This window comes from Neomonachus schauinslandi, chromosome 14 (assembly GCF_002201575.2).
Source record: "Neomonachus schauinslandi chromosome 14, ASM220157v2, whole genome shotgun sequence".
NCBI classification, from domain to species: domain Eukaryota; kingdom Metazoa; phylum Chordata; class Mammalia; order Carnivora; family Phocidae; genus Neomonachus; species Neomonachus schauinslandi.
This window is the reverse complement of record NC_058416.1, coordinates 86,031,745-86,046,006: the sequence shown is the minus strand read 5'-3', so window position 1 is coordinate 86,046,006 and position 14,262 is coordinate 86,031,745. Positions and strand designations below refer to the sequence as shown.

Genomic DNA, 14,262 nt, shown 5'->3' with positions numbered 1-14,262 from the left:
TGGTAGCACCTGGGCAAGGCGAGCAGGGGGCGGGAGGCCCCTGAGCACACCCCCGCCGACCGGGCCAGCCCGCAACCGGGCTGTCGGGCAGGGTCCCTCTGGGGTTGTGTTTCCCTTGTCACATCTCAGCGGTGTGGCAAGGGCAATGACACTTGGCTCGTTTGAGCTGGACTCCGTGCCCGCGGAGGGGAGCACCCCCGGAGGCCAGCGTGGTGATGGTCACAGTAGGAGGGACCAGCAGGGCCCCTGAGGGGCAACGAGTAGAGAGCAGGAGGGGAGTTCTGGCCGGAGCATCTGGGTCTCAGTTTTAACTTCCTCACCTGCAAATCTCCTGTCCCCTTTTCCGGACAAGGAGGTCGGAGCTTGCAGGCCTGGCAAGGGAGTGCGAGTCAGGAATTTGGGGTGCCAATCGCACTTGGCTTGTGGCTGTCCTTGAGCAGGGCAACCTACCTTCTCTGGGCCTGCTTTGCTCTCAACCACAGCGATGAAAAGCTCTCCCACGGAGCCCCCTGGCTGCCGTTTGGGTTGAGGTGTTACAGAAGAAAAGCTACAAAACCCTCAAGCTTTTTCTGAGGATCCCGCCCCCCTGACAGGTCAGTGCATGCCCTGCCATGTCCCCTCTCCATCCCATGGCTTCTGATGGCCAAGTCCTGTGGTGGCTTGGCAGTCTTCCCCAGCCCAGCACTCCGGGCACACAACGATGAGATTTACGGCCTTCCCTGGGATGTTGGTGCCTACAGGGGGGCCCAGGGCTCTACCAAAGTCCCTCCATAAGTCTTTGTTTCATTGCTCAGGCCAGGCAGGGGGTGAGGCTGGGGCCTCCAGCTCTCAGGTCTCAGTCTCATTTATAGGGTGACCATTGGACTGGAGTTGCCTCCAGAAAATTTTGGTTGAAGTCCACCATCTACCAGCTAAAGATGGAACACTCTGGAGTCAGGGATTAGAACCCTCCCCCCACCCCAGCTCCTTCCAGCTCAGACTTTCCTGGGGGATGTGCCTGCCCCTGCTTTGACCCCCCCCATGGGACAGAGTGCTGACTTCATGCATACACTCCCCCATCCCTGGTGGGCCTGGTCCCTGGGGCACAAGGAACTGCTCCTTTCCTCTACGCCCTCCCCATTCGTCTGGAGTTAGCTGTCCCCTAGATATAGGGGGTGGGGGCAGAGCTGCCCACGTGGGGCCAGATGAAGTTCTGTTACCCACTTCGGCCTCTGATTAGGGAGGGGCCTGTAGACTTGGAAAGCCAAGAGCAGAGGAAGAGGGCTTTCCTGGAGGATGTGGAGGAGAGACCCAAGAGAACCAGAGGGGATGTTCCAGACGCACCGGAGGCTGCCTCGGCCCCTCTCTCCCCTGCCAGCCACCCTCCACGCTGTCACAGACGTCTAGGCAGGCTCCGATGGCCTGGCTTGGAGTCGCTTCCAGACCTAATGGCCAGAATTGCGTTTGGACAGTTTCCATCCTCTGCTGTCTCCGCACAGCCTCGCTCCTAAATTCCATCTGTGACGTCAAAGCCCAGCTAATCATGGAAAAACAGATTAAGTTCAGTAAACTCAATTTTCTTCTTCCCCTCCCAGTCCGGGTGTCTCGCCACGGCCTTCGCTCAAAGAGTGGTCTTGCCCACCTGCTCGGTTGCGCACACTTTTGGCTCTACCAAAGTCCCTCCAGCCTGGCTACCCCAGCCCCTTTCCCCCCATGATGCCTAGGGGTCCCTGAAGCCCAGGGAGGCCCCAAGACGTGTCCTGACCTTGACTCCTCAGGCAGAACCCCGTGTTTCTGGTCACCCGCAGGCTCCTTTTGTCTTCCTTATATGGGTCCTGATGGGACAGGCTGACTGAGGAGGAGGGGGGTGACACCCCTTCCGTCTGGGCCTTGTGCCTTTGTCCAGGGCTGGGCAGCCCTGATTCCTCCCTGATCACCATGCCAGGTGGCTCTCGCTCTGACATCATCTGGCCCTCCTGCTTCCTCTAACACACTGATGACCATGGGGGCTGGGGTCCGTCCTAAGGTCATGAACACAAGGCTTCCGGAAAGCCAGGTGCCATATCGGAGGCTCATGGGAAGGTCCATCCCTGCCCTCCCTGGAGAGGGCCTGGGGGGAGGTGCATATGGGTGTGTCTTGGGCACAGTGGTCACTCAGACTCCTCGCCCAGCTTCCCTCGCAGAAGGGCCTCGGGAGACGTGTGTTTTTCTTTCTTCCCTCTCACTGCGCCAGGCACCGAGAGCTGCCCCGTGGAAAGCAGTAAAATATAATTCTGTCTAGAACCCATCACAACTCCAGCGGGGACGGAGATGAAATGTGTGTCTCGCACGCACCCAGGCAGCCGGAGTGGGTGTAATGAGATTGTCTGCGGGTTCAGCCACTGGGTGAAGGCGGCTCGGGGGACAGGCAGACACACAAGTCATGCTGCCTTCTCTCATTAGGGGCCTGGGGTCCGCCTGCACCCTCTTGCTCAACCAGAGAGAAAGCAAGGGGACCCTGTCGTGCCTACCAGGTTCCTGTTCTGTCTGTGAAACCAAGCAGGCACCTGCCAAGGGGTCGTCTGTCCTGTGGACGCCGGTGCCCTGGGTGCTAGGCTGTCTTTCCCTGATGGTGGTGGGCTTAGTGGCTGTGCCCGAGGTAAGCAGCTCAGCCAGAAAGCTATCCGGGCTCAGGCACCAGCCTTCCCGACCCTGCTGAGCACAGGAGCACCACCTAACTGCTAGCTGAGTACTGGGTGGAAGTGGGCTAAGCATTTTATGTGCATTATGTCATTTAATCCACAAAACAGTCCAACAGGGCAGGTGCTATTCTCACCTACTATTTTGCTATTTTGTAGAAGATAAAATGAAAGATCAAAGAGTTTAAACAGTTTGCCCACGGTCACAGCTGGGAGGTGGCGGAAAGTCTGGCTGACTCAATGTGTGTGAATTTTAACAACTACATTGACTGTCCTTCTCTGGCTGGTACTCAGACTCCTGCTCAAACTCCACTGGCTGCTGCCTTGTAAAAAGTCGACTAATAAAGAAAAGTACAAGGAAAAGTTGCCCCAAATTCCATCAATCTGAGATAACCCTCACCAGCATCCAGTGAGCATTTTTTTCAGACTCTTTATACAAACAGACACATACAGAGTAGTAATAACTTAACAACAACAAAAAAATGGGTCTTAGCATGCAGTTTTAAAGTAAAAAACCAAATTTAATTTTCTTAAATTTAACTGAAGACATTCATTTGTGTGTATTTGAAATGAAATGGAAGGAAATTGCTAAACTTCAGAAATACATTTCTTCCTCTTTAAGTGATAATAGTTCCTAAAACTTTTAGTTCCTAAAAGTTCCTTAAAGTTAATGCAGAAAAGAGAAAAACTGTTTTTTAAGAGAAAAACTTTTTAAACAGCTTTATTGAGATACAATTCACATACCGTACAGTTAATTCATTTCAAGTGCACAACTCAGTGGGTTTTTGTATCCTACATTATTACTTTTAAAAAATTGTAGTAAATATATGACATAAAATTTGCTCCTATAAACATGTGAAGCATACAGTTCCGTGGCATAAATACATTTACGGTATTGTGCTGCCACCTCCCCTACTATTTCCAAAATGTTTTCATTCCCCAAATCCCATAAATAATGCCTCCTCAATTCCCCAGCTCTCCCCAACCTCTGGTAACCTCTAATCTACTTTCTGCAAGAAAAACTTTTAACAGGTTGGAATCATTTTTTTTTTTTTTTAAACGAACAAACTTAATTTTTTAAAGCAGTTTTAGGTTCACAGCAAAACTGAGAGGATAGTACAGAGAGTTCTCATATATCCCTCCGCCCCACACATACACAGCCTCTCCCCCATCAACATCCCGCACCAGAGTGGGACATTTATCACAATTGATAAACCTGTATTGGTACATCATTATCACCCAAAGCCCATGGTTTGCATTAGGGGTCACTTTTTGTGTTGTACATTCTCTCTGTGTTGATAAACACATAATGATGTGTATCCACCATTCTAGTATCATACAGAATAATTCTACTGCCCTAAAAATCCCTGTGCTCCTACTGTTCATCCCTCATTAATTTTTTAATCTGTATAATGAACCAGCTTTCATGCCATCCGCCTCTGTTTTTTCCACTTTCAATTTTAGTGGAAAATTTTAGTTATTTTATTATTTGTGTACATTGTCAGGGTTTTTATATTCTATTCAATAACAATAATTGCCCCAATTTCAAAATTATTAATTCAGTATTCACTGGAGTTCCTCCATTGATGAACTTATTTTTGATTGGTTGGATTTCAGCATCAAGTAATTTTTTTTAAGACTTTATGGATGTCTAAGCCTATGAGTTTATGTTACAGAATGTCCATTAACTTTATACTCAAAGGACAGTTTTGCTGGGTATAAAATTCGGAGTTACAGCTCTGTAGCTATTACTTCACTGTTTCCTGAAGTTGGGTTTCTGTGGAGGATTCTGATTCTCCTCAACTCACCTCCCTGCTCCCCTAGTTATATGGTTCTTTCTTTATCCTTTAAGATCAGTAACTTTTTAAAAAGGTGTATTATTTATTTGAGAGAGAGAGAGAAAAAGCGTGCACTGGCAGGGGGAGGGGCGGGGGGGGAGAGAGAGTGAGAATCTTAAGCAGACTCCAGGCTTAGTGTGGAGCTTTGCATGGGGCTCGATCTCATGACCCTGAGATCACGACCTGAGCCGAAACCAAGAGACGGACACTTAGCCGACTGCACCACCCAGGCACCCCAGGATCAGTAACCTTTTAAGGATGTCTTGGTGTTAATCACACCATCAAATTTTCCTGGACCATAGAATGGCAGTTTTGTAGAGTCAGTTTTTTTTTTTTTTAATTTCAGGGGATTTTTCTGTTATGTATTTGAATACTTCCCCTGTTCCATTATTGTATTTTCTTTACCAATTATGTATATGTTTGATTTCCTTTTGCCTCCCATATCTGTCACTTTGTCTTATTAGTCTTCTCCATTTAATCTTATGTGATTTCTTGCAGCCCACCCACCACATCTCTAGTTGTTCATGCTCTGCTTTGTCATTTAATCATTGCTTATAATATGGTTTTTAAAAAATATGTGAATGTATTTATCTTTCTCATTTCCCACTGAGCTCTGTTAACTCACCTTTCAGCCTTCATCTCTTTCTTTTGTCAAATAATTTCTTTTTTAAAATTTCAGCATCTCTTTTCTTACACCCATCTGCCCCTTACCAGTTCTTAAGAGATTATATCTGTAATTTCTCTGGGTCTATGACTTGTTTTTTCTGAAGTCTTTCTGATTTCTCTGGATGATTCCTCCTGTTGTGTGTTCTTCATTTGCCCACCTCACCCTTAATGCATAGGACCCATGTGAATTCCTTGTGATTATTATTCTTTAGCTACCTTCTAAATAGCAGCTTGTGAAAATGTGGGGAGTGGTCCAGAGCAGTCTGCAGCTGCATTATGGGCTTACTCACTGGAAGCCTCTCTCCCCGAGCTTTTATTTATTCTCTGCCTAGGGATTCTGTCTCTCTCAGGTTTCAGGGCTCATACATCATAATGGTTCTCGGCAAAGCTCTTTACATCACTGGCTGGCTGTGTTATGACCAACCCCCTTGCTGCCCCTTTTCTCTCCCCACCCTCACTTCACTCCCAGCACCTACCTCAGAGGGAAAATGAGTTTCTGTCATAGAAATGGCATGTGGGTGTGATTTCCCATCAGCTCCCACCCCATTTCCATTCCACAGTGTAAAATCGCATCTCTGCCTGTGCTCGGTTGTTTACAGCAGCACTATTCCCATCAGCCCCAAATTGGACATTACCCAAATGCCCATCAACAATGGAGTGGTTGAGCCGATTACAGTACATCTACCCAATGAAATACTAGGCAGCAATGAGAACAAACAGTCTACAACCACATGCAATAATTTGGATGAATCCCATGAACATGATGTTGGTCAAAACAAGCCAGAATCAAAAGAGCACATACAGTAGGCTTCCATATGAAATTGCTCAAAGACAGTTGGGTGTTGGCAATCCATCAGCTTCAATCTCATATAAAGAACAAAACAGGCAAATGGCAGGACAGTGGTTGTTCACAGTTGAGGAGATGTGACTAGAAGGGGACACACGGGGGGCTTCTGGGGTTGTTATTTTCCTGTTTCTTGATCCTTGCTGGTCCTACAAGTGTGTTCAGTTTGTGAAAATATATCTATATTTATGATACGTGCACTTTTTTGTATGTATGTAATACTTCAATTAAAAATTTTTCTTTGGAAAAACAAATGACAGGGGGATGCCTCTCCTTGCCTGGGGTGGCATCCACAGCCCTAGTTCCTGATTCTAGCAGGAGGATCATGGTCATGACTTTCAGGAAGTGCTATTTACTTGGGGGGGTCCAAGGAGGAGGCCCATGTAAGCTCTCAGCATGTAGCTTTCTTCCAGTTCAGACTTTGTGATGTCTGTGGTTTGGGGGCATAGCGATTTTGTTGTTTCATCAGCCGACGTGACTGCCCTATATCTGTAGTTGGTGTTTTCGAGGGAGGGCAGTAGAACGGAAATGCTCCTACTCCACCATCTTCAGTAGGAAGTCAGGATAGATTCCTGAACCCACTGGCATGGGTGTTGTTGTAAAGAAACGGGCCTGACTTTCTTAACTAAGTAAAATGCTGGTACTTGTTGAGACCCCTTTAGAGTGATCGCCTTGAAGGACAACATCCAGAGTGGCCAGTGCTCAGCGTCAATGGCCATCTCCTGAGTTCTGCTCCACTCGCCGGGAGCTTCCCTGTGGAAATGTTGGGTGTGACGTTTATGCTTTATGGTCACACCCTGTCTGAGGAGTGTGTCTCTTCTCCCCGCACTCCTGGAAGCAAGTGACAGTCTCTCGTCACCCTGCTCCTGCCCCACCCCCGGCACTGAACTTCGTGGGTGCTCAGCTGCAGGGAATGGCCGCATCTCAGCCTTGAGCACCATCCTCTCCTGAGGCCAGTGGCTGTAGGGTGGCCTCGGTGTGTTTACACCAGCCCCAAACACAGGATGTGGCACTACAGTGCAGGGGGCACACCGATGGGAGGTCACTTGAACGGTGTGGCACGTTGGTGCCTTGGGGCCTTTGCTCGGCTTGTACTGTTCCTTCTGGAGCACGTCCTCCTTGCATCTACTCATCCTGGGGTTCCAGGAAGCCCCGCTCACGTCACTTGGAAGCTCCACCTTCCCTCAAGCCTTTCCCTAGTCCCCTCCGTACTGACAAACGCCACCCCTGGCTGGTCCACTTTCTCATCTCGGTGACACTAACCCTGGAAAGCTGCTGGTGTCATCCCCATTTGCTGTATGGAGAGACCGAGGCTCACCAGGCACAGCCACATGTCCTGGGGCACACGTGGCTAACAAAGGCTTTGTTAGGTTTTGAAGTCCGATCCCGGAGTGGAGCTCCCCCCATGAGGTCCCGTCACATGGGGTCACTCATGGAGCTCTGATTCCTCCCTCCTGTTCTTAGTCACCATGCACTGAGCTCTAACTGTGCAGCACTCTGCTCTTTCCGTCTGTCTGTCTGGGTACCTGCCAGTGTAGCTCTCTGGCGACTCGTGGGCAGAAACACCGTCTCTCACCCCATGACAGATGGAGCTGCATCCTAAGCCTTGCAGGGTCTGCTGGTCTCTCGGCCGTGGTGGGGCGGGCGCCCTTGGCTTTGCCCCCCGCTTCGAATGGACACTTGGTCAGACTTGTGTGCAGGCAAGCGTGGAGCCGTTAAGACCGCCAAGGGCAGATTGCTTAGACTCCTAGAGTTTCCCAGGAACTTTTAGGGATTGCATCTGACTTCTTTGTCATTGAGTCATTGAGGTGATGATGAGACTTGCCCCAGGTCACAGCGTTTCTCCTGAGGCCCCACAGACATAGGTGTGCATGCCGCCCTGCAGGGCATGGTGCTTCTGTGACAGGCCTCTGGTACCTTCCGGGCAAGGTGGTTCTTGAGCTTAAACGAGGACCACGTGGAGAAGCTGCGGAGGCACATGACCCTCACGGAATCTCGTCCTTCCCTCTGCTGCCAGCTCTCACCTCACTCAGCTTCTCCCAAACCTGCGATTCTCTCTCCCCAAACCCGTGCCCGTCCCACCCTCTCGGCCAGTTGGAAGCTCATCCCCCTGGCAGCTCTCATGTCTTGCCGCCTGGCCGACCCCAGCCTCCTGTGGAGACTCCGGGCCATCTCCTCTGTCTCCACTTCCAGCCAGGCTTGAGCATAGGCCTGTGGGCCTCGGGGCAGGCGGGTCTCAGAGCCGAGAAGAGGCAGCCCACAGCCTCTGCTTTCTCCTCCTGGACATGTCAGCTTGGGCCCGAACCCACATGCCCTCTCATCTTGGGCTGGACCCACCAGCCTTGAGGGAAGTTTAGTGATGGTCTCTTGGCACCGGAGCGTGGCCTCTGGAGAGTTCACCCTTCCCCTTGTGGTGAGTTCAGGGGTTCGGGTTGATCAGGGGAGACACAGGACCAGGAGGGGCAGTAACAAGTGTTTGGCGGCATTTGGACAGCTCGCTTGAGAGGGAAAGTCCCTCCCGGCAAGGGGCCTTCCAAAGTGATGTGTGACCACCACCCAGAAGGGAGGGAGAGTCGGACAGGGGGCTCATGTGGGTAGTGACGTCACTCGGGAGCATGGTGGGGAGCCTCTGGGTCACAGAACTCTCTCGTTTGAGGTCTTTTATTTTTATTTTTTAAAGATTTTTTATTTGTTTATTTGACAGAGAGAGACACAGCGAGAGAGGGAACACAAGCAGGGGGGAGTGGGAGAGGGAGAGGCAGGCTTCCCGCGGAGGAGGGAGCCCGATGCGGAGCTCGATCCCAGGACCCCGGGATCACGACCTGAGCCGAAGGCCGACGCCCAACAATGGAGCCACCCGGGCGCCCCTCATTTGAGGCCCCAGGGTTTGTCTGATCTATGGCTAGCAAATGTGGGGTGCAGTTTCGTGGGTGATGTAAAGTCGATGAACTCTAATTAGCTAGAAAGATGTTTATTTAGGGGGTGCCTGGGTGGCTCAGTCGGTTAAGCATCCGACTTTTGATTTCGGCTTGGGTCATGATCTCAGCGTCGTGAGATTGAGCCCCGAGTTGGGTTCCACGCTCAGCAGGGAGTCTGCTCAAGATTCTCTCTGTCTCTCCTCCTGTCCCTTTCCCCACTCACGCCCGTGTATACTCTCTCTAAAATAAATAAGTAAATCTTTAAAAAAAATAAAAAGGTGTTTATCTGAACTGTATTTAAAGCAACCGGATGTGTGAGAGCTTGAGTTTGGTGCTGGGGGCTTCGGGCTAATAATCCTACCTGCTATGCAGATGTGAATAACACAGGGGCCATCTCTGGCTTATGTATATAATACTCCCGATCCCTCAGTCTCTCTCCCTAGGTGGCTTATTAAAGAATTTCTTTCAGCCCTATGTGCCCATTGTCCCAAGAGTTCTGGTACATTCTTTTCCCTCAATCTCATTAGATAGTAATGCCTTAGTGCCTGGGTGATGCTCAGGCCTCAGACAGATGGTGCCCCAGGGAGGCTGCCTGCCTGGCTGGACCCTCGCTCTTATCACTTAGCCAGTGTCACTGTGAATCTTCACTGACTGCTGTCCCCAGCGTGGTCCTTCTAAAATCAGAATCTAAAATCCTGATTCTGCCATTGCCTATCTTGGAAGACTTCACTCACCTTCCAGTTAGCAGTGTGTAACCTCTCTGGGGGTAACCGTGTATATTTACAGCAAAGCCCCCACCATCTAGGGGATGGATTATGATGGGTAATTCCATTTTCCAGATCACTGAGACTATGCCTCCTTCGAGCCTTGCTTGTTTGTTTTCAAATTTGATTGCTTTCGGTGCAACTCTTCATCAAATATATTCTTTGTCATCTTAAATAGAAGCTTCTATGAGTACATGGTTTATTTTTTCAAAAGCCTTATTGAGATATAGTTCACACGCTATGCAGCCCGCCCACTGATCTTACTTGTCTCTTCCACCTCCAAGACCGAGCCCGGTTTCGGCAATAGAGCAGGTGTCGTAAATCGTTGTTGGGCTGAGCTGGAACCACACTTCAGATCACCTCTCTTGGAGAAGTTGGGGTCTTCTGCCTGGAAGCAGTGGTGCCCCTCTGTGCCTGATGACATGCCCCAACACCGGAGGGTCCTGGGCTGCTGATGTTTAAATTCCTCACGTGGGTTTTTCGTACTTCTGTTGGTCCTCCCTTCCTTCCTGTGGCCAGCTGCAGTCACTGGGCCTGCCTCCAGCGACACCAGAGCCCCAGGCCGCTGCCGCTGCAGCTTGCTGGAACGGCGTATAAACGAGAGCGCCATGCTCTTTACGCTTAGGGGATGCGACACCCTCCCACCGCCCGGCCCTCACTCGTAGGATGACAATCCTTTATTTCCCTGTGGCTGATCAGGGAAGGGAGGAGCAGGACCCCATAAAGAAGGGGTATAAGAAGATATAGCTTCTACAAGATTGCTGAGCAAGCAAGGAAAATGAAGGCTGGAGAGGTGAGGGAATTTGTTCAAGGTCACGCCATGGGCTGCTGGCGGAGTCGAGACCAGGTCTTTCCTCTGTGCTGTTGTGCTCACCAGCCTTTCAGGAAGTGACTCTCCTGCCCCCTCTCTCTCCCTCTCAGGGGTCCTCGGTGAATTTTGTCATGGTCATTTAAGGAACCTCGCCTAGAAGTCCCAACACGCATTTCCCCATCGACGGGAAGGCTTGGACTCCAAGATGATTATAAAGGAATATCGGATTCCTCTGCCCATGACCGTGGAGGAGTACCGCATCGCCCAGCTGTACATGATACAGGTGGGTCTTGGGGCCAGGGCGTGCTCCTCATGCCCTTGGGGGGCAGGGAGGTGGCATCGCGGCCTTGACAGCCCAGTGTCTGCCCAGCAGGCTCCTGGTAAGTGTGTGAACTGCATGGCACTCTGGCTTCCCAGCACGACGCCAGGAACACAGGAGCGCAGTGGGTGTTTGTGGCACTGGATTGCCTTGTCAGTGCTGCATTTGGTCCTAACACTCTGCATTTAATACCGACCTCTCACGGATTCAGATACTATGTACGTGTTCGGTCAGCTTGAGCTGCTATAACAAATACCACAGACTGGGGGCTTAGACAACAGACATTTATTTCTCAGCGTTCTGAAGGCTAGAAGCCCAAGGTCAAGGTGCTGGCAGAGTGGTGTGTGGTGAGGGCCCTCCTCCTGGCTTTGCCTGGATGGCCACCTTCTCACTGAGTTCTTGATGGTAGAAGGGGCGCGGGGGCTCTCCGGGGTCTAATCCTACTGTGAGGGCTTCATCCTCATGACCTTATCATCTCCCAAAGCCTGACCTAGTACCATCACATTGGAGGTTGGGGGCTTCAACATACGAATCTGGAGGGGACACAAAAATTCAGTCCATTTGACAGACAGGAAGGTGTGAGCCAAAGAAGGTCAGTGACTTGCCTGGGAGCACCTGGCCTATTTTCTGGTTCCCTAGGCTGCCTGCAAGACAGCAGTATCCACCATGTGGCTGATTTATAGTCACAGATGGGTTTGAGGATGACCGATTCCTATGACAAGCCAGAGGATACCATGCGCCTCCCCTCCACCCCCCACCCAGACGTTGGGGGCCTCCCTACTCAGAGCCTGGCTGACCTGGGACACGGAGTGGGAAGACCCGGGATCGGGTTGCAAGTGGCCCAGATATGACCACGCTCCTACTCGCTGGGGTCCTGTTCCTCAGGGGAGGTCCCCCCCCCCAGCTGCCCTGCCAGCACTGTGCTCATCCTTTGTGCCCCCTTGGCCCAGCCGGGCAGCTTTCCTCCCAGTGGGGAGTCTGATTACGAACCTGCTCTCACCTGGCTCTGCTCTTCTGGGCATACGGATGCCTCGGTGCCACCCCTAGACCATGGTGTCACATGGGGCCCTTGGTGCAGGGAGAGCCCCGGCCGGCAGGGCTCCACCTCCACCCCTGGAACTGCTCGGTGGGTGCACACCCATCCACCTGGGTCTAGGGAGTTAGTAACGAGCTCCCTGCAGAGCCCAGACCCCTAGTCCCTTCTGGAAGGAGCCCCATGAAGCTACCAGAGTTTGAGCAGCAACCCCCCAGCGTGGGGAGCTTGAGTAGGAAGAGAATGGGAGGTGAGCCAGCCTCTCTGGGGGACTGTTGGCTCCCCCTGCTTCAGAAGTGCCACTCGGTTCCCTCTTGAACCGCTCACCCTGTAACTATTCCTAGAGAGTGGGGGGAGGAGAAGCGACTCACCTCGGCCCCCCAGCTCTGAGCTATCTGGAAATTGCTCAGCCTGTGCAAGGATGCTGTTCATCCTGCGGCTCCCCAGTTCCCACCCAAGCCAGGGGGGCCCAGACCGTGGCAGGCCTCCCCCCAGCTCCACTGTGCGTGCCAGCTGGCGGGGGTGGGCCTCAGGATCCAGGGGCTCACTTTTAGCTCCTAGGATATCCCACAGCTTTTTGGAGCATGTGAACACCTCTGACTGGGCTCCTCAGAAGCACCTGCCATCCTCAACCCCTTTTATTGAGGTATTTTGTTCTTTTCAAAACATCTATCCTTATGCTTCCAATTAATGTTCAATATCCTGTAGCCCCCCTACGTGATCCCTCCTATGGGCCCGGGGCTGCCTGTGTGTGTTCGCTCATCGGAGCCCCACTGACACCTGTCTGTCCCTCCAGGCGACCTTCCTCTGCTCCTGCTTTGGCACTGTCTTACCTACCACTGGCCCCTGAACTCCTGGGGGCGCCATCCACCATGGGGGGTGATGGACGAGCACATTATCTCCATTGTGTGACAGTTTCACGTGTGCAAACATGCATCCCAGCTCACCAGCTGCATCTTTACATATATGTGGTTGGCTGTGTGCCAATCATATCTCAGTAAAGCTGTTAAAACACTAAGTCAAATGCAGACTTTTCTGGGCCCAGCCTGGGCGGAGGGCTGGGTTACTGAGAAGAATGGAAAGAGCTTCCTGCTCTCCAGGAGTGCCATCGGGGAGGTGGATGTGCGTGCAGCTTACCGAATGTAGGCCAGGAGACAGGGCGCGGATGTTCACGGGGGCCTCGGGCCAGCGGCCCCGGGAGAGCCTCCACTGTGAGCTGGGCCTCACGCGGTGGATAGGCCCTCAAGGAAGACAGCTGTGTTTCTGTGGAAAGAAGAGGAAATTTAGTTTCTTTGCTCCTGCCCAGCTTACCGGCTGGGGTGGCCGCTAGCAACGGGTCTGCCTTCTGAACTCACCACCTCCTCCATGGGCTCGTGAGCGAGGTGGGATGAGCTCACGTGTCAAACTGCTTCATGCTGTGCCTGACCAGCGCTCAGTATACATGCTGTTCAAGGCAACAACAACAAAAAGAAGAAGAAGAAGAAGGAAAGAAGAGTTGTTCTGGCTGGGAGAGAGTCTTCCATCACCCGTGGAGGTGCTCAGCAGATGCTTGCCTTGGAGGGAGTGACTGGAGGTGGCTTAGCCAGGACCCTGGACAGCTCCAAGAGCGGCTCCTTGGGAGGGGGCCTTTGAGTCCTTCATCCCGTGCTTTTTCTGCCCAGGCCCATGGTGGCTCAGGTCCCTCCCATGCAGCCCCCAGATCCCACAGGATGGGGGAGGGGGGAGTTCCCCACTCAGCCTGTGTGGGCAGGGGTCATGAGTCTGGCCTCCCCCTGGGCACATGTGTGCCCCTGGGGAGCTGGGCATGTCTCTGCTGCCTTTCTGCAGTCTCCCTGGGAGGCTCCACAGCGCAGCTTGTGGGAATGGTTGGCAAGGGTGGGGCCAGTGGCTTCTGGTGTGGGCAGAGAAGGTCAGCACGATTCGAGAAGAGCTTACTCCTCGTGGCATGACTGAGAGCCTCAGCTGAGCAGGGGACTGGGCACCCCCGGATGCCATTGCCAGAGGGGAGCCAAGGGTCAGCCCTTTGGGATGTTAGCTCCAAAGTTGGAGGAGGTGCCCAGGCTCAGAGGGAACCAGTGATAGTTGAGACCAGGACCCATTTGTTCATCCAGCTGATCTTTACTGTGCAGGCAGGGAAGAAAGTGCTTTGTAGGGAGTACAGACGCACTCCTGGTCTGGGTCCCCGCGGCTCTGCCACTGCTCACTGTGGCCCGTGTGGCCCCAAATGGCCTGTGTTATCCATTTCCCATGAGTGACTTGTGTCCCCCCAAATTCACATCCACCCAGAACCTTAGACTGTGACCTTACTTCGAAGCAGGGTCTTTGCAGAGGTAATTAGTTAAGGACCTTGAGATGAGATCATCTTGGATTCAGAGTGGGCCCTAAATCTAATGACTGTTGTCCCTATAGGAA

General features: G+C 52.0%; 1 protein-coding gene across 3 annotated transcripts in view; it reads left to right on the top strand.

Moving 5' to 3' along the window:
* The window catches only part of PITPNM2 (phosphatidylinositol transfer protein membrane associated 2), a 103,270-nt gene that overhangs the window by 58,487 nt on the left and 30,521 nt on the right, over positions 1 to 14,262 (top strand). For all 3 annotated transcript variants that reach the window (XM_044921298.1, XM_021698484.2, XM_021698482.2), the window contains exon 2: positions 10,609 to 10,781. In XM_044921298.1, coding sequence (XP_044777233.1) covers positions 10,704 to 10,781 — 78 coding nt within the window. In that variant the 5' untranslated portion in view covers positions 10,609 to 10,703. The remainder of the gene's footprint in view (positions 1 to 10,608; positions 10,782 to 14,262) is intronic.